The following is a 27,773-nucleotide window of genomic DNA, read 5'->3' on the forward strand; positions in this document are numbered from 1 at the left end:
TGTTCCTACAGTTATAAACAGCTGAAGATCTTATGTTGAAAAGGTGTTGACGTGTTTCCCAAAGCCCATTGGATGATTGCCTTTGACACATTTGGCAGAGAGAAGTATCCAGAAATATATCTCTCAGTTTAACTTATTTTGTGCACCTGTTCTATTTTTTTCATTTTTTTCTCTGTCATTCATTTTGAACATGAGATTTACTTGCATGATGGTTTTATAATATAAAAGGTGGATCACCATTAAAAATATTGTTTAGCTTTCTTTAAATTTTTTTATTTTTATATATTTTCTTTATTAGAAACTGACATTTGTTACTTGCACATGAAACAGTCTGATTTTGTTGCACCGTCATATTGTAATAATAGTAACCGACTTTAGGTGGCAGTGTTGAGCTTTTTATAAGTAAGGCTCTTAAACATGAGGAAGTGACTGACTTTAAAGTACACTCCCGTCAAGATGGCACCGAGTGGACTGAAAGCGGTAGTTGGAGACAGTAAGTAAAATATCGGTCATAACTTATGAAGTTTTAGCTTTTTTAAAAGTTGGCACAGGTCGTTTAGGTTATTTGCTGCTGTCTTGTAGCATATTCAAGACTTCCATAATAGAACTGTGTTTATACTGTCGGTATACCAGACGCCTATTCCTGTTTTACTCCAATTAAAATCCTTCTGCTAACGAATGAAATGATATTAAGACATTAGTAAAAGGCGCTATTGTGCGTCAGGTGGTTAACAGCTTTTTTGTTAGAAATCTACGTCTGTTTCTGTTGATATTCTTGAAAAATAAAAACTGCGACAGCAGAAGTTGTAAGCTAACACCTGCTAGCTTATGTAAAAGGAAGTTCGCCAACTTTGAAATGAATTTAATCAAAAGAGACATTTTAGGCGTCAACCTAGTACAAGATCACACATTTTTAATCAATTTTATACCAGCCTTAACAGCAAAAACACTCATTTCATTAATGTTGGCAGGTGGAAATGTTTTTATGTTGTGCTTCAATAATCCCAATTTACGGTGCACTAGAAAGATCAACAAATTATACTGGATGATAATATTCTATAAGCAGAAATGTTTATGCACTAAATTCTCCTAATTGTATGTAATTTAAAACCAATATTTGTTTTGAAGTTATCTTTTTTTTTAAGTAGCTGAAATTTAACTTAGAAATTTTGCTTCTTTAATTTGTTATTTTAAGTAGATTAGTGATCAAAAATGTTGACGAACACACAGTTCCCACTCCTTCCTTAGATGATAAAAAAACTTAATTCAGTGGTAGAGATTAAAACAGCGCTCTGAGACTAGCCTTTCTCTGATTTATAGATTAAAAAAACACTTGCTGATAGCTGTATGCAATGTTTCACAGTTTCATGCATGGCGAATTGTATTATTATGATAATAAAGAGTTATTTTTTCAGTAATGGTCATTGAAGATAACTGTTATTTTATTTAGTAACAAATGTTCTCATGGACCATATTATTTACATTAGCAATTTAATGCAAATTAAGTTAAATTATTTAATACAAATTATTAATAAAAATAAGAACTTGTAATATTATATACAAATATTATTTGTATTAATACAAATAATAACTTGTATTATTTATCACTAAAAGGAAATTCTTAGTGATGCACAGTATCATGATACTTGCCATGATAAGCGTAAGGACAAATCCTCCAATTCATCCTTCCATGCATCAGAAGCACTTTCCAAAATTGAGTTACAACAGAGAAACTCACTAGAAGGGAAAAGTGTTATCACAGACATGATATTTTCAATATTCAACTTTACTTGTTTAGGTTGATGCTAACATTTTTTGGTACTTTATGGATTTTTTTTTTGTCAGTTCTTTGATGTTAGATTAAATTCATATAATGTACATCTTTTTAACAGATATATTTTACTTCTGCAGAAATCCTCACTGGCGTCATCAAGAGCGTAAAGAAAGAAGGCGAATGGAAGGTAATAAGAATTCAGGGATGCATTGTTTTCACGCCCGTTTTGTGATACTGACCTATTCTATGTCCATCCATAGGTTTTAATTGTGGATCACATGACCATGAGAATTCTGTCCTCATGCTGCAAGATGTCGGACATTTTGGCTGAGGGTGTGACTAGTACGTGTGCAGACTTGTCTTATGGTGCTATCTTAATGCTTGCTAACAATGGCACGAACCAACTGGCCAGGGCATCTAATCGATTCAGAGTTTTCCGAATCACTATTGAATTAGGAAAAAAATAATAATTGCAATGCACTGATGACCCCCCCCTCCCCCAGTGGCATGTAATTCTTTTCCTGTCTGCTTTTCAGTTGTGGAAGACATCAACAAACGCAGGGAGCCAATTGCAAGTTTGGAGGCCATCTATTTGATTACACCAGTGGAGAAGGTTACTTTTTTTTATTGAAGTTTATCTTGGGATCTATTTGGTACAGTTCATAAAATTTCTTAAGTCTTGCTCAAAAATCTTTAAAATATTCTTTTTTTTTTTTTCCCCCTATTGCAGTCAGTTCGTGCCCTAATCAATGATTTTAAAGATGCAGCATTTACTTACAAAGCAGCACACATCTTCTTCACTGACAGTAAGATGCAAGCATTTCTAATTGCTGGACACTTATTATTCTGAGATGTATTACTGTAATACCTGATGTAACAATAAATGTGGAGTTTTAAAGAACCTCTTTTGTTAACACTTCCTGTTTCTTATAGCCTGTCCTGACAGTCTCTTTGCTGACATTGGGAAATCCAGAGTTGCCAAGTTTGCCAAGACTTTAAAAGAGATCAATGTTGCATTCCTGCCCAATGAGTCTCAGGTCAGCAATAAAAAAAAAAAAAAAAACTTAATTATTGTATCATTTTTTTTTTATTTTGTTACCGATGTATTTAATTCCTGTTGATTTACAGCGTGTTTTAAGTTTTTTTGAAAAGTCATTTTCTTTTATTTCTTAAATGCTGTCCTGTTCTTCTTAGTATTTGTGTTTGGTGTTAGACTGCAAGCATATTTCCTGTTTTTTATGTTTTAAAGCTTACAATAAAGTTAATTATAAAAAAACATCTTTTAAAGATGATTGTATTTTCAAGCATGGCTAATAAATGGCCATGCTTATTAATTGACTTGCAATAAAATGTAAATTAGTTTTGCAAATCATTTTTTATGCAAATGGTTCACTTGGCAATTTAATGCAAACAAATTTACTTAAAGATAAATCTGTTTAATTCCTGCAGGTATTCTCCTTGGATGATCCAACTTCTTTGTCCTCATTCTACAGCAAAGAGAAAAGCATTGACAGAAACAAAATGATGGAAAATGTTGCAGAACAGATTGCAACACTGTGTGACACGCTTAACGAGTATCCTGCAATCCGTTACCGCAAGTATGAAAAACATACCGCACAAAATTTGAAAATTAGTTTGCCGCTTAATTTGCTTGCTGATTGAAGGTGTGTGATAATTTGCTTCTTCAGGGGACCAGAAGAAAACGCTAAACTGGCTGAAGAGATCTACCAGCGCCTTAATGCTCACAAAGCAGACAACCCAAAAATGGGGGAGGTTAGGAAATGTATTCAGTAGTTTTCCATCTTCAGCACTTGACTTTACTTTGGTTTCTGTTTTTTGTTTTCTGTTTGTTTGGGGGATTTTTTATACAAGCTTCGCTGAACCTTTTCCCTTTTACTCTTCCATTTTCTGTCTTTCTTAGCTCAAATTTCCTTTCTTTCAGGATGGGTCTTAACAGGCATGTATTACTGCTCTCTTTTCTCTTTTTGCCTCTACATATAAAGTGAATTTGATAAGCATGTCATCTAAGCATCTGGTTTGCTTTCATTGATGTCAGAATTTGCATGTTTGCTTAAATTTTGACTCATGTTGAGCTGCAAAAAAAATTTGAAAGCATGACTTGTTTATTTATGTTGTTTTTTTTTTAATAAAAGGGTCCAGATAAGGGACGATCCCAACTGCTGATTGTTGATCGTGGGTTCGATCCCATCTCGCCTGTTCTGCATGAGCTGACCTTCCAAGCAATGGCTTATGACTTGCTAGATATCAAACAAGACATCTATACGTATGTCAGCATTTTACTTTTTTCCCCTAATATGTGGCAGTCACTTGCAAGTTACCCAAGAAAAATTGTGTGTAAAATATTTTGACATAATGCTTTGCTGTTCAGTTACCAGTCAACCGGCATTGGGAATTCAAAAGCGAGAGAAGTGCTACTGGATGAAGATGATGAGCTCTGGGTTCAGCTCAGGCATATGCACATTGCAGATGTAACAAAGTGAGTTTCTTATTTTGATATATTAATCCCATTGTGTGACATTTCCATGTGTTTTGGTCAATCTGGTCACCTGGTTTTGCCATTTTGAAATTTTAGTATTGGGACATTAGATAAAATAGAAATTGCGTAAATTTTGAATCCTCATTGCATACTGTTACTTTACATAATAATTGCAGCAGCTAAAGAAAGTAAACATTAAATTACAGTTTAGTGTTGAAGGCTTTGGGATATTTATGTTAATGCAAAATATTGAAGCATGATGGCACATTATTTTTTAACTACGTCTTAACCCATTATTATTACAGGAAAGTGACAGAACTACTTCGCACCTTTTGCGAAAGCAAGAGAATGTCTACTGATAATGTAAGTGCATGTTGCTTGCTTGTTTGTTACAGATTTATATTGGGGAAAATTGTAAATAAGAAATCAGTAATTATATAATCAGAAGTTTTTTAATATTTGAAACATTTTCTGTATTTCAGGCCAATATTAAAGACCTTTCTCAGATGTTAAAGAAGATGCCACAATATCAGAAGGAGCTCAGCATGGTGAGCATCTTTAAAGTTATGAGAATTTTTAGCTTATAAATCATCAAAAGGAAGAATGCTGATAATAGCTTGTGGGGTTTTTTTTTCTTCATCTTCAGGCATGACAATCTCATTTGACAAACTGATCCTTTACTTTGTTATATTTTTATGTTGATCTGTTGCAAATATAATGGCAGTTGATCAAGTGTCGGTATTTCTTAAACACTGCTTTGTTGAGCTATTTCGGGATGCTTTTTTTGTCATGGTAAAATTAAATGTTGCTTGGGTCATTAAATATATTCTACATTTCTTTTCAAGTTTTCTTCTTTTCAAGTTATTTTTTACCCCATTTCTTTCACAGTACTCTACTCATTTGCACCTAGCAGAAGCCTGCATGACCAAATTCAAGTCATCTCTTGATAAACTCTGTGAAGTGGAGCAGGTCAGTGTGGAGTGTTCAGTAGACACTGAGCATATTTAAGTGTCTTCAACATTATTACAGCTATTGTTGCTGTTGTACTTATTTTCAATGTAAACACAAAGATTATTGGAATTAGTTCTAAAAGTTCATCTCAGTCTGAATCTTTTGGCGACAGAGACTGGCTGCAGCTTCATAGTTACACTGACGGTAACTGAGAGAGAATTACATTATTCTGTGCAATATTTGACTTCAGCTTGTCACCGTTTCCCATTTCCTTTCCACTTTAGCTTTTCTGGATATGCTCAAATGCGATTGGTACTGGCCGGTGATGTTTAATAGTAAATTATGATCCAAGTATTGCATAAGAAGTGTGGGAGCAGTAATAGACATCCATATGCCTACAGAAATGCAATAAACTGTTGCATAATAACTGAGCTGATAGGAATTTAGAATACATCTATTACATTCTGCTATATTCATTCGTCAGCCAGTTGGAGCACTCGGGGGAAGCCACAGTCCACACAAGTGTTGAGCCGCATTGTGTTGTTTTGCTTTGTGCCAGACATTCCTCCAGAAGGGATGTGCCCCGCAACATTTAGTTCTATGTCAGATGAATCTCAAGCACACAGAAAATGAAGATCAAGGCATGCTTGTGGTATTATGGGATACAAGTGTTAATGGGTGCTTTTTGTATGAGCAAATCACTCATCTGCACTAATGGATTGTCAGCATCTCTGAAAGCTGCCTCTTTAATCCTTTGGGCATGTTTTGGCTCCAAGATGGCCTGTGTGGTCCACACACCAATAGTCCTTTCAGCTGTCATTTGTTTAAAGTGTTAGGCGACCATAAATAAATGTCTAATGCAATGTTGCTGATAATTATTTAATAACATTGTGTGCACATTATAATGCAAGGGTGTATTTTGGTCATATCTTTTTCTTTTTTTAGGCATTTGTTCTAACTTCAAGCTGAATAGACTTGAATGCTTATTGGAGTTGAGCATGGCAGAAGATGTGTATCTATATCAAGACGTGCTTAAGTATTAGGCTGATTCATTTCTTTAGGCAGAATAGGCCAAAAAAGAGATTTGACTAAAATGACCAAAGGTTTCTGAGGGATACAGTACTCTTAAAATTACTAAGATATTGAGGCTTGATCACAGGACCATCAAACGTCTTGTTGCAAACAGTCAACAGGATCACAAGAAACGTATTGAGAGAAAAAAAAAATAAACCTCACTTTGACTTTTTTAAACATTCATGCCTTCTTTCAACAAAACAAATTGCAAAAATATTTTTATTCTACGGTTAGTTTGTTGTAATTGTCAAAATTAACATTTAATGTTTGCGCTGTAGGCATTATGAACTTTATATGAATGAAATGATCTACTACTGTGGTTGTGACAGTCCTTGCATTGTTGAAAAGAGGACACTGATGAAAAGATAGAATAAAGTAGAGGAGCAGGCTCTTATGTCAGCTGCTTTGTCTGTACACCGTCAGCTGACCTGAGTTGATGATTCATTTTTTTCAATTGCAGTCTGTAGCTAACTAAGACTGTCTTCCCCAGGACCTGGTAATGGGAGAAAACGCAGAGGGGGAAGCTCTAAAAGATGCCATGAAGTGCATTGTTCCTGTTCTGCTCGACAATGACATTGGGGCTTATGACAAAATCCGCATCATTCTGCTGTACATTTTCCACAAGAAAAAAGGTATGTCATGTTATGCAGTCATTTTGAATGAGCACTATTTAACTCTTCGTGTGCTAACTGGTGTCTGCTATATATTTTTACCTTGGGGAGAAAAAAAGAATATGGCACATGAAATGTTGGAAAAAGTTTTAACCATATTCACACCTGAGTCAATATCTTTAGGCATTGGGCAGGAGAACCTTACCAAGCTCATCCAGCATGCCAACATAACGCAGGAAGACAGCAAAGTTATCTACAACATACAAAACCTTGGCTGTAACATTATAACTGGGGTAAATTTCCTAATGTAATTGTAATTTTCATACCACTGTTAATAATATTGTACTCCCTCCTTATTTGTAAACATGGGTTATTTTCTGCCAGGGCCGCAATAATGGCAACACACTGCCAGAGCGCAAGCAACGAAAAGAGAGTACCTATCAACTCTCTAGATGGGCACCCACCATCAAGGACATCATGGAGGTATTAATGATGAAGTGCCATTTTAGATTTTATCGACCTACATTGATTTCTGCGCTTGACACACTCTGTGCTTCTGTTTTTGCAGAATGCCATAGAAGACAAACTGGATAAGAAACAGTGGCCCTTCATCTCTAATCCAGCACCAATCAACACGACTCAGACTGCGGTCAGGTAGATCCAAACACAAACATTTTAAAGTATACATGACAGAATTTGCCTGCGCATAACAAAAAATGTCTGGCATGTTTTAAATTAAAGCATATATCAGGTAATGTCCAATAAAAGCTTTTATCCCTGTAACTAAATTGGAGCCAAGCTTTTGACAGATTAAGTTGAAGTTAAAAAGCCAAAAATAGGTCGGCTTTACTTTGAATGCGCTGCAATCCCCCAGGGAATTCCCATCATGATGAGGCTTCCTCTGCAAACGATCGCCTGTATTTTGTTATAATCTGTCTAATGCACAATGTTTTCCTGCTTCCTTTTAAGCAAAGTGCAGCATTAAATATAAGTAACTCCATATTATAGTGGCTGTGCAAACCAGACAAGATGGGTTGAATGTTTGACTGGAGGACCATTATGAAAAAGATTATCATAATGCAGACATAATCATTATGCAACATGTTTAAGCCCAACAGAAAAAAACAATGAAAAATATGGGTAACACTTTATTTGACAGGGTGTGCATAAGACTGACACGACACTGTCATAAACATGAAGGAGTCTTTATGAATGTCTACGACCGTTATCATGAAGTGTAATTTATAAATGACACTTTTAATGCAAAGTTGCATTGAAAGTTCTTTAAAAGTGCCAACTTTTAAAAGTGCCAAGTGTCATTACTTACAAAACAATGCTTATGTCACACCCTGTCAAATAAAGTGTTACCAAAATATGACTACTACTTATATTTTGGAAATGGTTACCTGTTGCCAAATAAGTAGATTTTTTTCTCTCTAATTCTTACAGCAGTGCACGTTTTGGAAACTGGCACAAAAATAAGTCTCCAACAGAATATCGCTCTGGACCTCGCTTGATTGTTTTTGTGGTTGGAGGGGTGTCACATTCAGAGATGCGTTCTGCTTATGAAGTCACTCGAAGCACTGACGGAAAATGGGAAGTGCTTATTGGTGAGAGAAGTTTTTTGTTTTTTAGTTGTAATTCTCTTTCTGCAATAAAGTTCCCAGTTTTTTCTAATTATCGATGTTTACATTTTGTGTCTTGACAGGATCTTCTCACATCTTGACTCCAACCACCTTCCTTAATGACTTGAAGGGTCTGGAATAAATTTCCAATTTATATCTTAGTCCCTAAGTAGGTAAAAACACAAGGAATAAAGGAAAGGTTTTTCATTTGACTGGTTTTTGGTATGCCATTTTTTATATTGTATTAACTTAATTTGAATATGAAGAGAACCTATAGATGTAACTGTGGAAGTAAATAGCCTATTCTGTAATTCACTCTCATTTTATTGTGGATGTAGTTTTGCCTGGATTAGATGCTTATGTTCTAGCGACTAGATATGTAATATTTATATAGATGCATGTATTTTGATTAACCTGTTACCAACCAAAAATCCTGTTTGATTTACCAAGATGGTTACTTGTATATCACAAGATGCAATTAGTGAAATTATTACTTACTGAGATGACAGTTAAAGTAAAAGATTGAAGGCTGCTAGGGGTTTTTTCATATGTCGGTAATTGTATCTTAGAATTTCAACTGCTGTAATGAAATATTTTTGAAGTATTGCACGACTAAATTAATATATTGCTGGGTGTTTTGTGTCTCTATTCAATAAAAATAAAACCTTCAAATGTTGTTCGTTTTTCCTTTAGTTCCTGGACACTTAAGACGATCTGAAGTTAGCCAAAATCCTTTGAGTAATATTTTCAGTTTTTGACCATGTGAGTAAAAGTAATATAATTTCTATATTAATAACCTGTTCAATACTTTCTGTTGTCATAACACAGTCTCTCTCATGTTCTCTTCTAATAACATCTGCTTCCAATTTGGGAAATAAAACCTGCAAAAATGGACAGAAGGACAAAAGGTCTTTTGTACACTTCACATGTCAGTTTTATTGGTCCGACAGGCCAGTATCATAATACTGATTTTAATTGCTTCGACTGGAGCAAACATCAAGTTTTGGTAAAGAGGTGGGTCAAAATGAAGAATGTGTACATCTCTCATGAAAAGAGATCATCCTTCTCTATGGTCAGGATTATGTTTTTATCTAGGATTATAAATGGTGATATTAAGAAGGGAGGGCTAGCTTGGCTCTTAATAATGACGGGTTAATACTCGGGACTCAGAACTACTTTACCGTGTCATGTTCAGCAAGCATTTAGAGGAGCATCGGTTGGAATCTTTTTGAATAGCAGTTTATGTTATACATATAGTTTTTTTGCAATCGCATTTTTTTTTCTCCTTTTAATTTTTACAAGATGACATCTGCTGGAGTTAAGTTAAAATCAGAAGCTGCTGATACTGAGGTAAGACATCTGGCAATACGGTGGTTTTTATTTGACTCTTACTGCAAAATTCTTGCTTAAGGCACTTAAGCAAAAATGTACTTAAGTTTTTAGTTCAAACCTTTTTTATTTTGATTATGTTGCCACTTAATGTTTGTCTTCGACTTTCTTTTTGGTGCTTAAGTAATTGGGAGAATAACAACTTTTAAATCCTTGTTAGTTTTTGAATTGACTAATATCTTTTCTCCTGGCTTTTCCCAAAGAATTAACCATTTTTATACTCTTCCATGCATTAGATGGTAAACAACATTTTATTTACAGCTCTCATCATTCGTTTAACTACCAGGACATAGACTAGAACATATAAAGAGTTGAATATGTGGACCTGCTTTGGTTTTGAGTTGAATTCCTGACTACTACTGACTTACTCTTTTCAAAAATTGTTTCTTGTTTTGCTAGGCATCAGTCAGTAAAAATGACCTTGGTGCAAACCCTTTGATCTCTGTGACACAGAGTACTCCAGATGTCGACAGAAAGCCTCTAGTGGCACCTGTAAATCAGTTACAAGTTCCTTCTCAGCGTCAACGCTCCAATTCTTTAAGGGTCTGTTCTAATAAATGATTAGTGTAAATATATGAAATTTCCACAATTCTTATTTAATGTTACATAATTGAATGTTCATATTGACATTTTTCCCCAATCTTTTCACATAAATAAAAAAGGAAGAATCACCTGAAGAACAGCAAAAGTTTCTCAGTATGATCACTCATGGCCAGCGCGGACGTATAGATGACCAGTGCTGCGTTTTGAGTCCTAGCGCAGGTACTCCCTGTCTACCCAAACTTTCAATCCTTCCTCAAATACATAAAACAATACTGAAAAAGAACACAGCCTTTCTATATTAATTTTAATATAGTTTATATATATATATATTTATATATATAAGACGGTGTTTAGAAAAACTTTCTGTTTAATTTTATCATCAGATCGGGATTTTTTTTTAAACCTTTTGACACGAGCTCAAAGTGGAAGGTTGGATGACCAGCGAGCATCACTTTCATCATTACCAGTATCACAGAGTGAAAATGGTGACAATAAAGGAGACACAAGCTGCTTGTTTCAGATGGTCTCAAAAGTCCAGGTTAGTTACTTTTTGCTTTCTGTGAAAAAAAATATTTTCACAATTGTTATTAAAAAAAATCACCACCACATGTTCTCAGTGTTTGGACAGAGTACCCAACGGGTTTGTTTATTTTTTAAAAGGAAAATCTATGTTTTTATTGTGGCTATGAAACCTAAAATTCTGTCAGATTGTTTAAAAAATAATTCCTGCTGTAACTGCTTCAGGGTTCCAGGATGGATGACCAAAGGTGTTGCCTGCCTCAGCCTCAAGGCCCACAGGCCCATATTCATGAAAATAATACAAAATTATCACCTGCTTTGGGTCCAGAGCGCTCAGCCTCCTTCAGCACAAATTCGCATGTAAATCCAAAGAATAAAGAGAAACGGCAAAGTGCGTTAAATGTTAATCCTCAAGGGTTGCCCAGTTCCAAACTTACTCTAAACACAATGCCACAAGGTCAGAGCCAGCATTTTTCTTTGATTTTTCTTTTGATCAGATATGTTGATGTAATCGAGTACATGTTTGATGTTAAAATCTGGGTTTCATTTTTTCTTTACTAGATGATGAAAAACTCTTCAGTTTGGTTGCAAACTCCCAGGGGAGACGACTTGATGACCAGCGTATGTTTCTTCCATCATTACCAGGAATACAGAACGGAGGCACCACATCAAAAGCAACTCCTGCTGAAATGGATGCAAGATATTTATGCTATTTAGTTTCAAGAGTCCAGGTTGGCGACACGTTTGATCAATTGAAGTTATGTGTTTCACATATATTTGCCTTTTTACTGGCAAATAATATGCAGTATAGTCTAGATTTAACATTTATTTTTTTTTTATATATTTTTCTTTTATAGGGCTCAAGGATGGATGAACAAAGATGCTCAGCACCCCAAATCCTAAAAAAATTGAACACCCCTTCGACTGATTGCAAAAACCTAATAAATGATGCATCTGATAAACCTCCTGAGAGTTCAGCTATCTTTAATGCTCCTCAACATTGGCAGGTGAGAAAACTTTTGCAAAAAATGCTGCTTATAGTTTTAGCAATAAATCCGTATTTTGTTCTGAAGCAATGACAAAACAGAAAAGGTCTCTGATCTGTTCTGTTTTGATCAGGGGTCGGAGAAGATGCCTATGCTGTTTCTTGTCTTTTCCTAATGTAGGATTTTTCTGCAGCTGAGCAGGAGCATTTTTTTGATAGGATAAGACATTCTCAAAGTGCGCGAATGGAAGACCAACGATGCTATTTACAACCTTGCCGCAGTACAGCCACCACTCCAGTGCACAATGGCGGCCCTTTGAATAATAGGCTCATGGGTAAGAAAAACACGCAGGACAAAATATTTAAAATCTAATTCTATCTTTGAGATGTCAGAAATAACTTAAATGTTCTCAATAGGGTCAAAACCTATCGCATTCGTCAACAGTAAGAACCCCAGTCAGGCACTGTTACCAGATCAACATTCTCCACGGACAAGTCAAATATATGAAGCAAAGAAAAATGTAAGAAATACAAAGACTGGTTTCCCATCATGCAAGTTTGGTATAAATTATTGGATAGGTAAACTGAAAAATGGCAAAGGTTGCTAAATGAAATTTATGATTTTTTTGTTTTTGTTTCACAAAATTTAACAGCTCAGCTTTTATAGCTATACATTTAGAGTTTATACAGTTTTCTTTGGATATAAAAATTATGTATCCCATCAATTTTTTTATGTGAAGAAGCATATTGACCTATTATTTTAAAAGCTGTATTTGTATTTGTTAGTATTTAGCAGTGTCTATAAACTAATGTTTTAATAGTATAGTACATGACTATAATTTTATGGAATGTATTTCTTCCCTAGGCATCACCACCATATATTATTGTGAATGAAGGAACACCTGCTACATCAAGGAAGTCCTTTCGCAGAAGTTCCTCTCAGCCCCAAATTTTTGATGCAGATTCAAGCTCTACCTTGGCCTTACCTAAGTCTGCTTCATTTACACCTGAGACTGAATTCAGGACGGATCAAAACTCTCAGGCACAGGTAGAAACAAAACTGGAGATACAACTTAATTTTAATTTCTCTAGAAATGTAGAGTGATAGACGTTTATCAGAGTCATATGAACTGGTCAAAATCCCTATGGAATTGCTGATGTACTCCGATCTACAGGAATACAGTTCTGAATATTTTCAATGACATACATTCACATGCGGAGTCCTTGAAGGGATGCAGCAAATGAATTTATGGCAGAATGAATTTCAGCTAATTATTTTTGTGTTGACATTTTTGCTTTCTCCAATAGATGACATTGAAAGTATCACTGAGTGTAACACCACAGCCAGTAAGTGCCACCACAGACTGAATGTTTTGACTTTGCACAAATTAAAAAATAAAATAAAATCCTGAAACACTTATTTGTCTTCTTGTCTGTTTCAGGGAATAAAGAATGACTATCAAGTACCAGAAGTCTTCCTTACTCTTGGTGCTCCAGGAGACAATGTTGTGATTCCTCTTAGTCCAGTATTTGGTAGACCACTATCTTTGGACTTAAACCTAGTCCCGAAAAAGGATGCTAAATCTAGGCATAACTCTCCAAGAACGGCAAGTCCAAGGAAAGCACATTCACGGCCTTCGTCTCCCTACCGGGAACAAGAGCGTCCTATAACTGCAGGCCCAAATCAGAAGGAGAAACTTTTGACCTGTTCTGTCAGTCCAAATAAAGAATGCTTCTTTATGAAAAAGAACCTACACTCTGCCCAGATGCACAAAGGGACAGATCTAGGAAGAGAGAAATGTCAAGGTGTTCATAAAAAGGGAAGAGAGAGAGTAGAGCAAGGAAAGGGAGTTGGAAAGAAAGATAATAAATAAGTCTGATTGTACACTATCTGTACATAAAAATAAGTTAAATATAAAATGTCAGAAAAAAGTTACACTTAGAATGTAGGTGGGGGGTTTTTTTCCCCAAGGTTTTATTGGCTCTACTGCCCTTTATTTGAAAGCAGTTCAACAAGAAAGAGGGTAATGAGAGAGAGAAGGACAACATGCAGCAAATGTCGCCTGTCCAGGAATTGAACTACCGCCACGAGGACTAAGGTCTCCATACTTGGGTCATGCTTTGCTCCTGCGCCACCGCAGCACCCCTTAGAATGTAGTTTTTGTTTGCTTTGTCTTTAAATGGTCAAATAACGTACAAGCCTCTGTTAAATTATTTATTTTAGGGTGCTGTGGTGGTGCAGGGGTGAAGCACAACACGGCATGGCTGTTGCAGGTTCGATTCCTGGCCTGGTGACCTTTGCCACATGTCTTCCCCCTTCTCTCATTACCCACTTTCCTGTCAATTCACTATCAAATAAAGACCACTAGAACCATTAAAACCTTTTTATTTATTTTTTTAAACATTGATTTTATGAGATGTTTGTAATTAAAGACTTACATAAAGTATGTAAGTCTATATGTGTGTTTGTTGTAGCTTTTCTTTTGAGTTGTAGTGTAGAAATAATTGTTTTTCTGCCATGTTTACACTGTAAACAAGTAAATTTTCCTTTTCTGTATATTAAAGGAATAAAAACGGTTGTGACAGGTTGAAAGTTAAATGACAAAATCAAATAAAAATAAATTAAAACGTAAAAACAAACTTGGTATATTTTAGATTAGATTATATTTCAGTGAAAATAATGAGAATATTTTTAGCGAGTTTTACTTGCATTATAATTTTGATGGATCAAGTTTTGAATGTATTGATCTGTACTTTCATAGCGCTTTATCAAGTTCAGACGTTCACAAAGCGCTTAGTAACTACATTTAGTCGTTGACCCATTAAAGCACAAGCCTGGGAAAATATTCGGAAAATTCCAAGGGCACTTGATCGAAAGGGGGTCCCCATATAAAGGGAAAAATGTTTATATAGATATGAGATTTTTTTATTTATTTTTTTACATGTTTGTTATTACAGGCCGGATAATTCTTACAACCAAACTATTTTTGGTAGTTAAAATTAAATGATACCACTCTCAGACCAAGAAGCAAACATTCATATTTACTGAACACCCCCCTGTATCTGCATGAAATGGTTTGTTCCTACTTAGCGCTCTTGCCGCTAACGGTATTCAAAGCAGTCGACAATAACGATTGTGACCTAGAAAAGTCAGGTTTTTGAAAAAGAAAAGAGGAAAAAATAGAAGACTGAAATTTGTAACCCACCTTTTCTCCAAGACAGGTTGGTAGACTGTAGTGAGTAATTATTAACCTTTTAGCTTAGTTAGCTAAAAGGAAACTAAGCTTGTAGCTAACTAAGTTAAAAGCTTAGTTACCTGTTAGCCTATATTTCACCACCATTTAATCAGTGAAGGAAAAATATTTACCAATATATGCATATACTTAACTTGTCCCTGTAACTTTTACTAATTTAACAGATGAGTCAGTCAGCAGCAGCAGCCCTAACATCCTGTACCAGCATAACTTCCCCCACCCGGTCCCGTTGAAAAAGGTGAGGAACACTGTGTTCAATAGCATGCTAGTTGGCATCATTTCAGGGAGTCTATGGGGATTCTTTGTTTCTTTGCTCTTTTTACAATTACACATGAAAACTACAATATTTGTTGCTGACAGAAATTCAAAGAATCTTTGTAAAATGAAAATATAAATCCGCCACCTGTCTGGAATGGAGGCTGAGCGGTTTGAACAGCTAGTACTATGTTAACTTTACATTCACAGATGCTGCCACTTTTCCTCCTAACTTATCTCTTCTTGTTCTTTTTAAATGAAATTAACCAAATTTAACTATGTAGCATTTTCTGAGAAGTCTGTGTTATTTTATGTGGTGGGGGGGAAAAGTTTCTTAGAAAGAGTTCCCAGCAGGGGAGTTCAAAATAGTTGATTTTGTCCAACCTTTGCATATAACTCCATGGCATAGGTTTCACATTATATATTTAATATGGTAATGGTTGGCGGAAGTGGAGAGGGCCTATTGACAAAAGTGTGAAAATAGATACGTTGTAATGTTTAAGGATCTGAGTTTTTTTTTTATAATTACACATAAGGTAAGGTAATTTTATTTATATAGCACATTTTCAGCAACAAGGCAGTTCAAAGTGCTTGATCACTCATTAAGCTGAGTGATCTCAATGTTGAATGTTTTTTAATGTCTTTTGCTTTTTAACAAGAATAGCAAGTTTATTCTGTCTGGAGGACATAGTCCTGCGAAAATCTTGCATCTTCAAAGATGTAAGATTTTCACTTGTAGTTTGCTAGTTGTTACCTGTTCATTGTTAAAAAAAATTCAAAAGTGAAAAATGTTATATTAATATTTATTCAGCACACTTATTGGAATGTAATGATCTAATCTGACAATGCATTTATTCAATAGAAAACAGGGGTACAATTCATGTTCTTTCCTGTTATCTTAGTGACAAATCGTCCATTATTTTAGGCCTCCATGGTTTTCTGAGTGGAGTTTTCCAGCATTGGTTTTCTTTGCATACTTTCTTTTCCACTCTATCCAAAAACATCCACATTAGGTTAAGTAGAGACTCCATTAACCTTAAATGTGAAAGTGTATATTGATAGATTTGTGTCTTGTGTGATACTATTTTGACATGTCACCCGATGACAGTTGCTATGGGTGCCCCCGCCCCATGACTGTGACAGGACAAAGCAGGTTTGGAAAACGGATGACTGGATTTAGAGTGTTTCATTAGCACACTGTCACCTAAATGTCTCAATCATAAGTCTGTCTGGCTTAATCCTCTTCAGTGAGGATAAATAGCTAATTTAATATACCATTATCCAGGTTGAGATTTTAGGGGACCATTCAAATGTCACAGCTATACAGTTGCAGTGGATGTAAATCTTTCAGCTGTCTGAAATAAAATAGGCCTGCAAACCATTCCGTACAAGTTGAGGAAGGATAATGTATCACCTTGGAATGGAGAGGAAGAACAGTTGCCTTCTAGGTTGGACTGACACCCAAAATAAGAGTTGTGCCAGTACACAAGATTTTTAAGATGCTGTAGTTGTAACAGTATCATGAATGATGACTGAATTCAAGGTTAGGATAATAAAACCCGATTAAAAATAACTCTGAAAAAGAAACCACTCTTTTGTGCTTACTTTAATGTGAATTTAGGATGGACTGAAGTAAAGTTGTCTTTTGTAAAATATTATTTTTACCTAAATATCTGAAAATGTCATCAATGCTAACTCAACACAGAGCTGGGCCATGATAGAAATGGATCTGTCATTAAAATAAATAAATAAATAAATAAATAAAAATAAATTTTAGTATCAAAAAGTATAAAATGTTTGCCAAAAACGTTAAAAATAGGTTGCTAGTTTTTTTTAAGTCTTATGTCCTTGACTGTTAAATTAATATTATTTTAATAATTCTCTTGGTTAGCATGTCATAATGCAGGTGAAGAAACAAGCATCTGTTTTTTAAAGTGCAGATGGGAATAGACAGAAGATTCTGAGTAACCTTCTCCACATGATATTTTTAAGAATGAGCTTGTGCACCAAGGTGTTAAACTGCGATAAAATATGAGAAACATGTCTTCTGAAGAGGAGCCTGAGACGAAAGTGTTAAATTTCACTTTGACAGGAACACTGAGAACCTGAGGAAACCTCTTTTAGACCTGACAAATTCCTAGCCTGCAGCTAGTTACTATGTTAAAACAAAATCTATTTCACTTTAACATAATTTTATCTGTAGTTTTTTTTACAATATGTATTAGATGTTACAGGAATAAATGTAGTTTTATGATATCAGAAATGGTATTGCTTTCATAAATTGAACTATCCAAAGAGATACTACTAACATTTCTCATGGCCTTTGCTGTTAAGTACAACTTAGCAAAGTAATTCAATTAGGGTTATATTGAATGTGCACAGGATGGTGTTCTGGAAGAAAGGGCAACTGCACTGTTACATGATACTGGCTAAGGCAGAAATTGCCTTTAAGCCAAATGCTTTGATGGTCCCTCTTCGACAGTTGTCTTTAAGAGTGTTTAAGCCGATGCCTAAAATATCTTGGCAAACTGATCCATGACTTCTTAGTTTGAAGTGTTTATCTGAATGAGTCCAGCAACTGACTACTGCTGTGCTTCTTGCAGTGCCATGAACATGTTCTGGAAGTTGAAACTAGCCTTTATTGACAGCAGGGATAATTATCCTGCTACATTCACAAGCCATTTTAAAGTTTGCCAAGCACCTTTTAATGCATTCTTCAAAATGCTTAAGTCATAGGAGTGGTTTCATGTTGAAGGAAAAGAGCAATCAATTCTTTAAAAAAAAGAGCTCTAAAGATGCAACAAAAGTTCCTTATTCGGCCCAAATTTAGTATAGGTTTGTTTAAAACAAACAAACAAACAAAAAAACAAAAGCAAGGTGAATAAAATACTTTATTTTGCAAATGTTACAACAGAATTTTCATATTTTATGGAGTTGTCCTTCAGATGTTTTTTCTTACTCAGCAGCATCAGACTGAAAGGAGAAAAGAAAAAAGAGTGATGTTTAATTGACAATATTCATATCAGTTTACAACACTTGGGCCATTACTTGAATGTGGCTGACATGGCCTTTGATGTGGGCCAGGCTACTTTTCAAATAAACCAGTCAACACTGTATGAATGGGCTCTGTTGGCAACAAGATCTGGTCATAAATTTAGAGCACAGTTGGGATTCCCATTGAGTTATAGTGACTTCCACATTGCTTAACTCTCAGAGCACTTAAGCCAACAAGCAGCTAGAAGTGCAGTAGCTGAAGTCCTGCAATGACTACTGGATTACAATAAGCCAATTGTCATTCCAGAACAGTGTCTCACTTTTCCAGGCATTCACTGACTCAATAAGCAATACCATAAAGTAAAACATTAGCATGGCAGAGCCTTCATTTGGTTTAGGTGATTTTATTGCTTGTAAATCATGGTAATATGTAGGATAATTCTTTATAATAAAAATGTGAACACTAAATACTACTTCAGGTGTCCTGAGAAAAGTCATATTGAGCTATATTGTCCTGTTAGCCAAATTCCACTCACTGAGTTATATTGACATATTGTAAATTATTACAATATGTAACAATACGGTTCTAATGTGTTATTAACTGAGAGTATTGTCCAAATAGGTACCTTTCCAACATCACGGCTCTTGGCTCTGAGCTTGTTGACCTGAGACTCAGCGATGTCAGCACGCTCCTTAGCCTCCTCCATCTCATACTGGACTTTCCTGAGTCTGGGTATGTTGGTGTTGGCTTGTTCCTCCTAAAAAATAAAATGAAATGATTCATAAACAGTTTTTCACAAACAATTATTGATTCGTTTTTTGGCTCAATAATAAAAAGATTAGCTATTAAAGTATTTTACTTACAGCCTCCTCGGCCTGTCTCTTGTAAGCCTTGACTTTGAGTTGCAGCTTGTCCACCAGATCCTGAAGTCTGGTGATGTTCTTCTTGTCCTCCTCAGTCTGCAGTCATTGCAGATTGTCACTCATATTTTTTCTATTTTAAAAACTGGTAATTTGATAAATTGGAAGTAAAAAAAAAATTACATACCTGGTAGGTCAGCTCCTTAACTCTCCTCTCGTATTTGCGGACTCCTTTAACAGCATCAGCTCCACGTTTCTGCATGGCTTCCACTTCAGTTTCCAGTTCACGCACCTATTTTGTGGAAATAAAATATTTGTATTTTACAAAAGTACAGAATGGGAGCCATTATGGGACCCATATATAGTTTTTTTTTATTTCTTAAATCGAGATATTTAAAAGCTATTACAGTTCATACCCTCTGCTCCAGTTTCTGGAGCTGCTTCTTGCCACCCTTCATGGCGAGGTTCTCAGCCTCATCCAGGCGGTGCTGCAGATCCTTGACTGTAACCTCCAGGTTCTTCTTCATCCTCTCCAGGTGAGCGCTGGTGTCCTGTTCCTTCTTCAGCTCTTCAGCCATCATGGCAGCCTGCAATGATGTTAGGTCTCAAGTCTTGGTTAAAAGTTTACGATTATAAAAAAAAAAAATTCCCTTCTCACCCTCCGCGGGTTGTCTGTTTCATCCTCTGAGCTCGGGTCCTCTACCAGAGGCCTGGGAGCTTGAGGGTTCTGCACAGTATCTTGGCTGTGCCTAGAACTGCACATTTCTGGACTGAGATGTCTGATGTTGTTCCTGGGATCTGTTTTAGCCACTGCTCCAGTGTGGGGGTGACTGCCTCGAGGGCCCCGATGACCACAGGCACCACTGTGGTCTTCACCTTCCAGGTCTTTTCCAGTTCCTCTCTGAGGCCCTGGTATTTCTCCAATTTCTCATGCTCCTTTTTCCTGATGTTGTAGTCACTTGGTATTGCTACATCCACCACAACGGCTTTCCTCTGTTCTTTATCCACCACCACAATGTCCGGTTGGTTCGCCATTACCATCTTGTCTGTCTGGATCTGGAAGTCCCACAGGATCTTAGCTTGGTCATTCTCCACCACTTTTGGGGGTGTTCCCCACTTTGATCTCGGGGCTTCCAGTCCATATTCTGCACAGATGTTCCTGTACACTATGCCCACCACTTGGTTATGTCGTTCCATGTACGCTTTCCCTGCCAGCATCTTGCACCCTGCTATTATGTGCTGGACTGTCTCAGGGGCCTCCTTGCACAACCTACACCTTGGGTCTTGTCTGGTGTGGTAGATCTGAGCCTCTATTGCTCTGGTGTTTAGGGCCTGTTCCTGGGCGGCCAGGATGAGTGCCTCTGTGTTGTCCTTGAGTCCAGCTTTCTCCAGCCATTGGTAGGATTTCCTGATATCAGCCACTTCAGTTATTTTTCGGTGGTACATCCCATGTAGGGGCTTGTCCTCCCATGATGATACTTTCAGCACCTTGTCTTCTGTTCCCCATTGCCTGAGACATTCGCTGAGCACATCGTCCGTTGAGGCTTTGTCCTTGATGTATTTATGGATCTTGGATGTTTCATCCTGGACAGTGGCTCTCACACTCACTAGTCCTCTGCCTCCTTCCTTACGGCTCGTGTACAGTCTCAGGGTGCTGGATTTGGGGTGGAACCCTCCATGCATGGTTAGTAGCTTCCTAGTCTTAACATCCGTGGCCTTCATCTCTTCCATTGGCCAGCTAATTATTCCGGCAGGGTATCTGATCACTGGTAAGGCATAGCTGTTTATTGCACGGATCTTGTTCTTGCCATTGAGCTGGCTTCTCAGGACTTGCCTTGTTCGTTGGAGGTATTTGGCTGTGGCTCCTTTCCTTGTGACCTCATCGAGGTTGCCATTTGCTTGTGGTATTCCCAGGTACTTGTAGCTGTGCTCTATGTCTGCTATTGTTCCTTCTGGGAGTGAGACCCCTTCTGTGTGGGCGACCTTCCCTCTCTTTGTAACCGTCCGACCACACTTCTCTAGTCTGAATGACATCCCAATGTCAGTGCTGTAGATCCTGGTGGTGTGGATCAGTGAGTCGATGTCTCGCTCGCTCTTGGCGTACAGCTTGATGTCATCCATGTAGAGGAGGTGACTGATCATGGCCCCATTCTTGAGTCGGTATCCGTAGCCAGTCTTGTTGATGATTTGGCTGAGAGGGTTCAGGCCTATGCAGAACAGCAGTGGGGACAGAGCATCTCCTTGATATATGCCACATTTGATGGACACTTGTGCAAGTGGTTTGCAGTTGGCTTCAAGGGTGGTTTTCCACAGCCCCATCGAGTTTGCAATGAAGGCTCTTAGAGTTGATGTTGTACATCTCTAGGCATTCAATGATCCAAGTGTGTGGCATTGAGTCATAGGCTTTCTTGTAATCAATCCAAGCGGTACACAGTTTGGTGTGTCGGGTTTTGCAGTCTCGGGCGACTGTGTGGTCTACAAGGAGTTGGTGTTTGGCTCCTCTGCTATTTATGCCTATGCCCTTCTGTGCCTTGCTCATGTATTTATCCATGTGCCCGCTTATCTTAGCCGCTATGATGCCTGACATGAGTTTCCATGTTGTAGAGAGACAGGTTATTGGCCGATAGTTGGATGGGACTGAACCCTTCGAGGGATCCTTCTGTATCAGGATTGTGCGCCCTTCAGTTAACCATTCAGGGTGAGTCCCATTTTGTAGCAGCTGGTTCAGTTGAGCTGCCAGTCGCTCATGGAGGGCAGTGAGTTTCTTAAGCCAGTAGGCATGGATCATGTCAGGTGCTGTCCAGTTTTTCATACCCGAGACGCGGGTGGGACGCCTTTCCAGTGCTCTGTTGTTATTACCCTGCCATTGAGACTTCTTGGGTACTGATCTTTTCATTGCACCCCTTTGGAGCTCTGACAGTTGACTCACTTCCCTCCTTGTTATCTTGATCTTAGCCTCTAACCGTCTTTTCCATGGTGGGTATTGGGTCTCATGGTTGCTCTTATAACCAAGCATCTCAAGGATCACTGATGCTCATTGGTTTCTGTTATGGTGTTGGTAGGGATCGTTCTCAATGCTGCATTCACATCTTCAATGAGACTTTCTGATGGATGTTGGAACACTGAGCTCCCACAGTCTGACTAGGATTACTTGAGTAGTAGCATTCCAACAGATCCATGTTTTCACCTCTCGCCCATTTCCGTCTTGTTCCAGTAGCCCATTTTTCATCAGGGTGCTCTGGTTCCCCAGCACCTGACGCAGACCTTGTTTGGCTGGGCGACGTCTGAGCCGGCATGTCGTGCTTATTTGTGTCTCTCATGGTATGAGGTAGGCTATATAGCTCCAAGGATCTTGCCCAAGGACCCACACTGACAGCTCAATGTCACCGTTGTAACTGGCCTCGAACCCGGGTCTCCCGGGTGGAAGACTGGTGACTTACCTATTGAGCTATACAGTCAGCTAACTGTAACCTCCAGGTTCTTCTTCATCCTCTCCAGGTGAGCGCTGGTGTCCTGTTCCTTCTTCAGCTCTTCAGCCATCATGGCAGCCTGCAATGATGTTAGGTCTCAAGTCTTGGTTAAAAGTTTACGATTATATATATATATATAGTTTCTAGTTTCTAGGTTTTAAACTGACATCAGTGATAGCCTTTTTGGCCTTCTCTTCAGCATTTCTGGCTTCCTGAACTGCATCCTCCACCTCACCCTGAACCTGGACCAGATCACTTTCCAACTTTTTCTTGGTGTTCAGAAGGCTGGTGTTCTGAAAAATAAGTTTAAGTAAGAATAATTTTTTATTTTATTTTTGAGAGCCTCGACATTTTGTGAATAACTAAAACCCAACCTGAGAGTGCAGCAGTCCAACACGCTCACTGGCATCAACCAACTCCTGCTCGGCCACTTTACGTGATCGCTCTGTCTGCTCCAGAGCGGCTCTCAGCTCTTCAATCTCAGCTACCATCAGACCGTTCCTGCGCTCCACCATGGCCACCTGCTCCTTCATGTCCTCCTGACCTCTGACAGCATCATCAAGGTGCAGTTGGGCATCCTAACAGCAATATAAATTTGGCTGTCAGAATGGTTTCCCTCTAAAAGTCTTTAATTTTTGTTTAATAACAAACTCACCTTGAGTTGTCCCTGGACATTCCTCAGTTGTTTCTGGGCCTCGGCAGCCTGTCTGTTGGCGTGGCTCAGCTGGATCTCCATCTCGTTCAGGTCTCCCTCCATCTTCTTCTTGACTCTCAGGGCATCATTCCTGCTCCTGACCTCAGCATCCAGAGTGCTCTGCATGGAGTCAATCACCCTCTGGCTGTTTCTCTTGATCTGCTCCATTTCTTCATCCTTTTCTGCCAGCTTCCTGTCAATCTCGCTCTTGACCTGGTTGAGCTCCAGTTTAAATGTAAAACACTAGTTTAAATTCAGGTGAATTACCATTCTCTGTCTGGAGACTTGCTTTCTGTGCATTAATGTCATTCAGCTGGTGGACATTTTCATAATTTTTAGCTTTGATTTTGCTGAGTTGGTCCACAAGAGTTCTGTACATTTTCTCCAAGTTGCCCTGAAACCATCAGTTATGTATGTAAAAGGTACTTATGAACCACAAGGTACAGTACCTTGCTGGTAGGGGTGTGTAATAATATCGATTTTACGATATATATCAATATTTTCTTTCCTCGAAAAAAATCGATATTCATCCGCAAGTATCGTAAAATCCAACTGTCACCTTGCTCACTCACTGCTTGCTTTGCCGGAAGAGTTATTCGATCATCAGGCTTAGAGTGATTCCTTCAGATGTTAAGTGTCAAGGTTAAAAAGGTATCAAACTATTCAGAGCAGGTACTTGGTGCACTTTATTAACTTTACAAATGTATGTAAGCTATAGCTTGTACAGTTTCAATTAAAAGAAACATGTTTTCTCACCACTTCTGTGATTCATTTTGTTCAGCTGTCGACTTTAAGTCTGTGTCCATGTCCAACAAGAGCCAGGTACTGCGTAGTTGGTGCTTTTAACCAGTTTTCAGTTAAATTTATTAAATCCAACTCTATAACAGTCACAAAATGTCACCAAAATCACTCTGTCCCTCTAAAATCTTTCAGAAAATCGCAAAAGAATTGTATCATTTGCTGAATATCGCAATATATATTGTATTGTTGGCAGAATATCGTGTATCGTATTGTGAGATTATTGTATCACTACAGCCCTAGTTGCTGGACAGGTCATCAATCTCCATCTTGAACTCACTCTTCTCCTTCTCCAGCTTCTGCTTGACGCGCTGCAGGTTGTCGATCTGCTCTCCCAGCTCAGCAACGCTGTCGGCCTTCTTCTTGCGGAGAGCTGCTGTGGTGGCTTCATGCTGCAGGGTGGACTCTTCAAGGTCACGGCGTAGCTTCTGGAACTCAGCCTCACGCTTTTTGTTCATCTCAATCTGAGCAGCTGTGGCTCCCCCAACCTCCTCAAGCCTCTTGCTGATCTCCTCAAGCTTCCTGGACAGGTCAGCTCTCTGCTTCTCTACCTTAGCTCTAGCAGCCCTCTCTGCCTCAATCTCCTCTTCCAGTTCCTCAATGCGAGCCTAGAAATCAAATGCATTGAAGCAATCACTCAAGATCACTCTGCGAATCACTGAAAAAAATTCAGCCAAGGGCAATTAATGTTAACATTATTACCTGAAGTTCCTTGATCTTCTTCTGAAGCTGAGCTCCAAGGGACTGTTCATCCTCAATCTTGCTGAGAAGCTGGCTGATTTCAAAGTCCTTCCTGGATTTCAAAAAACAGTGTTGAGCTCAAATATCTGGCATGTCTCTAACACATGTTGAAAAATAAAGATAGTCTGCTCTCACTTCTTGATCTTTTCATCAGACTGCTGCTTGTCATTCTCCAAATCCATAATGGATTTCTGGGCCAGTTTTAGATAAGTCATCAATGTCCTTCTTCAGCTCAGAGCATTCATCCTCCAGCTTCCTCTTCTTGGCAGTGAGCTCAGCATTGATTTCCTCTTCATCCTCCAGTCTCTCGGTTGTCTCCTTGAGTTTGACCTCAAGCTGGATCTTGCTCTTAATCAGCCCTTCACATCTTTCCTCAACATCTGAGCGATTCTCAACTTCCTATGATAGAAGATGTGTAAATATATATTGACGGACTATTTGACTCTTTTTATATAAATAGTTATTTAACAATGTCAGAATCCATAATTTGAAATAAAATGGCTGACATTTACACAAACCTTTGTACAGCATTCACACTAACACTTGAAAGCATCTTTACACATTTAGATTTTTATTCACAGCTTGAAAACAAGTCCCAGTTTACAAAAGCTTAAAAAAACAAAAGCACCACTAGAATTTATTTGCATAACTTTGTAAAAATGTTCAAATTGTAAACATTGGGTCTGTAACTGTGTCATAAATATTTACAAGGTCTTTTATGTTCACAGTATTTATAATGCAACATAGCAGGAGTGCACTGTATGGTTTGTAAAGTGTTTTGCCCATTAAACGCCATGATTTATTTAGGCTCAGATTTCAGTTCACACACTTTATGATGTGCCCTTGTCTTCATTTGATTTTAATACCATAGCCAGCGCAGAGTCTCAAGTAGTCAGAAGCGTCAGGATTTCCCCGGTGTATGGTTGCAGGGTGCACATGCCTCAGATATCTAGTACTAATTTCACACATAGCTATTTCCATTAGTAGTCAGGGAGTCCTGGAAGAGAAACTTGAGAAGAAATGCTGACTCAGTTATTAGCATGAATAACAAGCAATGGAAAGAAATGCTTCAACATAGCTGTAGGTTTTCCTTTTTAGCATTGAAAAAGTGTGACTAACATTACACTTGAGGGCAAATCATAATGATATATCCAAAGAGGGTAGTAAGCGAATCTTTTATGAGCTTTCGACTATTTTAATTAGATAGTAAGTGGCATAAAATTCACCATTTCAAATTGAGATCACAAGATATGGTTGTAATTGCTAGCAATAAACAGGCACTTGATTGTACTTGCCAAAAGCGAGAAACTATATAACCTGATTTGAGTTTTATTAATCTCAATTTCTTAGCTGAACACATGCATTTTAACGTTCCTCATTGTGCACCTTGCTACACATGTGTAAAAATTTTTTGCTCTTAATTCCTCTGACCACATTGCACCAGGTTGTTAAAACACCTTCCAGAAAAGATGCTACGGTCAAACTTGTAATTTTGTCAAAGCCAGGAGAATTATAGGTAAGAATTCTTTGCATCATAGCATCCATTTGTTATGATTTTCACCTGGTTTTTGTGCAGTACTTAGAAACTGAACATATTCAGAAATATTTTATTAACTGTGGAATAAACCATTTGAGATTCTTTTGATTAGTAACTTATTGTTATGGCAGTTAATGTGTAATGAAACCTTTCAAAATAGGCAAAGCTTTTTAATTTGTTGACTTAACATTTTCCCCAAGAGGGTATGACTACATGGACAAAAGTGGAAAGGCATGCAAAAGGCTCAAAGACGTGACGCCCATTTTTTTTGTCCGGCTCTACTTTTTACAGTTAAAAAGAGGTTTAAACTCATAAAAAGAAACCATAAATATGTAATATATCTCCCCCATTAACACCTTCTTTAACCTTTCAAAAGCTGTTCTTTTTTGGCCATTTTTGGGGTCTTTGAAGGGTCAAAATGTCATGCAGTGCGACTGTCCAAACTCAATTACTGTTGCAAAAATGTCTTTAAATTACATTAAATCTGTTCAAATATATTTTATTTCCTGTGTGGCATGAATTTCAAAGTCTTTTCTTCATCCTGTACAAATTTTCAAAGCATTTTTAGTTATAAATCCATTATAACATTTAAACAAACTTTGTCCGAAAATGTCATTTTACAAAATATCATGTGGTGCGACCAACAAAAAATTCAGATTTTTGGACTTAAATTTTGAAATCCAGTAAAAAACAGGAGGTTGAATCATCCAACAGTCTGACAAGAATCACTGGATACAGCAAACAGGTTTGTTTATTTTTCTTAAATTTCAGAAAAAGTATCACTTTTAGCAGTAGGTATGTAGTTGCCATATTTGGGTGTCATTTGGTGCGACCACCAAAAAACTATTAATATTTAAATATACCTACTATTTTCTGTTTTGATTATAAATGTTATATTTGCCTTGTGTTTGAAGCTAGGTTGTTTTTTTAAGGAAGCAAATTATTTGCATTTTGATAATGACTGAATATGAAAATATCATTTGGTGCGACCAAATATCATTTGGTGCAACCGAATATCATGTGGTGCGACCGTTGTAATGATACATTTATGTGTTTGAAAAGGAGTTTCTGTGCTTTTATTTTTGATTTCAAGACTCAAATGCAAAAGCAATACTTTGTATTATTATTTCCAGAATAGGTTTTTGTACAGTTTTATTATTGTTTTGCATTGTATTGTATGATAAAAATATAATGGAACATT

General features: G+C 37.4%; 4 protein-coding genes across 4 annotated transcripts in view; 3 read left to right on the top strand and 1 right to left on the bottom strand.

Annotated features, from left to right (window-relative positions):
• The first annotated feature begins 386 nt into the window (after positions 1–386).
• On the top strand, positions 387–9,204 carry stxbp2 (syntaxin binding protein 2). The gene is made up of 19 exons (XM_008416038.3): positions 387–493; positions 1,912–1,961; positions 2,035–2,116; positions 2,311–2,387; positions 2,505–2,580; positions 2,708–2,811; positions 3,224–3,372; positions 3,463–3,547; positions 3,928–4,058; positions 4,164–4,271; positions 4,577–4,634; positions 4,754–4,819; positions 5,160–5,240; positions 6,787–6,928; positions 7,091–7,200; positions 7,292–7,390; positions 7,476–7,561; positions 8,357–8,517; positions 8,616–9,204. Exons 1-19 carry the CDS (start codon positions 457–459, stop codon positions 8,672–8,674), a joined length of 1,761 nt encoding a protein of 586 aa, XP_008414260.1. The 5' UTR covers positions 387–456; the 3' UTR covers positions 8,675–9,204.
• A 98-nt stretch (positions 9,205–9,302) lies between these two features.
• Positions 9,303–14,551, top strand: LOC103468752 (uncharacterized). The gene is made up of 12 exons (XM_008416034.3): positions 9,303–9,882; positions 10,321–10,464; positions 10,584–10,683; positions 10,848–11,002; positions 11,209–11,440; positions 11,545–11,714; positions 11,841–11,990; positions 12,150–12,303; positions 12,386–12,489; positions 12,834–13,016; positions 13,277–13,315; positions 13,411–14,551. The coding sequence occupies exons 1-12, from the start codon at positions 9,835–9,837 to the stop codon at positions 13,840–13,842; spliced, it is 1,911 nt and encodes a 636-aa protein (XP_008414256.1). The 5' UTR covers positions 9,303–9,834; the 3' UTR covers positions 13,843–14,551.
• Positions 14,552–15,064: 513 nt separating this feature from the next.
• xab2 (XPA binding protein 2) overlaps positions 15,065–27,773 on the top strand; it is a 110,363-nt gene continuing 97,654 nt past the window's right edge. The window contains exons 1-2 of the mRNA XM_081610104.1: positions 15,065–15,190; positions 15,387–15,460. The gene's annotated coding sequence lies outside the window, so the exon portion shown is untranslated. The remainder of the gene's footprint in view (positions 15,191–15,386; positions 15,461–27,773) is intronic.
• On the bottom strand, positions 18,351–25,394 carry LOC108166486 (myosin-8-like). Its single transcript, XM_081610456.1, has 11 exons — positions 25,171–25,394; positions 24,997–25,087; positions 24,537–24,902; positions 23,458–23,739; positions 23,177–23,380; positions 22,970–23,095; positions 19,749–19,919; positions 19,520–19,624; positions 19,336–19,431; positions 19,098–19,229; positions 18,351–18,450 (listed from the first exon to the last, which is right to left on the bottom strand). The coding sequence occupies exons 1-11, from the start codon at positions 25,248–25,250 to the stop codon at positions 18,433–18,435; spliced, it is 1,671 nt and encodes a 556-aa protein (XP_081466582.1). The 5' UTR covers positions 25,251–25,394; the 3' UTR covers positions 18,351–18,432.

This window comes from Poecilia reticulata, chromosome 8 (assembly GCF_904066995.2).
Source record: "Poecilia reticulata chromosome 8, P_reticulata-male-v2, whole genome shotgun sequence".
Classification (NCBI taxonomy): Eukaryota; Metazoa; Chordata; class Actinopteri; order Cyprinodontiformes; family Poeciliidae; genus Poecilia; species Poecilia reticulata.

What these genes read in the sequence shown, in the direction of transcription:
- stxbp2 (XM_008416038.3), top strand. Translation starts at nt 457, where the DNA reads ATGGCACCGAGTGGACTGAAAGCGGTAGTTGGAGACA. An exon ending in TTTGGCTGAGGGTGTGACTA is followed by an intron (nt 2,117 to 2,310) that starts GTACGTGTGCAG and finishes TCTGCTTTTCAG; the next exon opens with TTGTGGAAGACATCAACAAA. An exon ending in ATCAGAAGGAGCTCAGCATG is followed by an intron (nt 4,820 to 5,159) that starts GTGAGCATCTTT and finishes TTTCTTTCACAG; the next exon opens with TACTCTACTCATTTGCACCT.
- LOC103468752 (XM_008416034.3), top strand. Translation starts at nt 9,835, where the DNA reads ATGACATCTGCTGGAGTTAAGTTAAAATCAGAAGCTGCTGATACTGAG. An exon ending in AACGCTCCAATTCTTTAAGG is followed by an intron (nt 10,465 to 10,583) that starts GTCTGTTCTAAT and finishes TAAATAAAAAAG; the next exon opens with GAAGAATCACCTGAAGAACA. An exon ending in TGAGTGTAACACCACAGCCA is followed by an intron (nt 13,316 to 13,410) that starts GTAAGTGCCACC and finishes TGTCTGTTTCAG; the next exon opens with GGAATAAAGAATGACTATCA.
- LOC108166486 (XM_081610456.1), bottom strand. Translation starts at nt 25,250, where the DNA reads ATGACTTATCTAAAACTGGCCCAGAAATCCATTATGGATTTGGAGAAT. An exon ending in TTGGACTGCTGCACTCTCAG is followed by an intron (nt 23,096 to 23,176) that starts GTTGGGTTTTAG and finishes CTTATTTTTCAG; the next exon opens with AACACCAGCCTTCTGAACAC. An exon ending in TTAAGGAGCTGACCTACCAG is followed by an intron (nt 19,432 to 19,519) that starts GTATGTAATTTT and finishes CAATGACTGCAG; the next exon opens with ACTGAGGAGGACAAGAAGAA.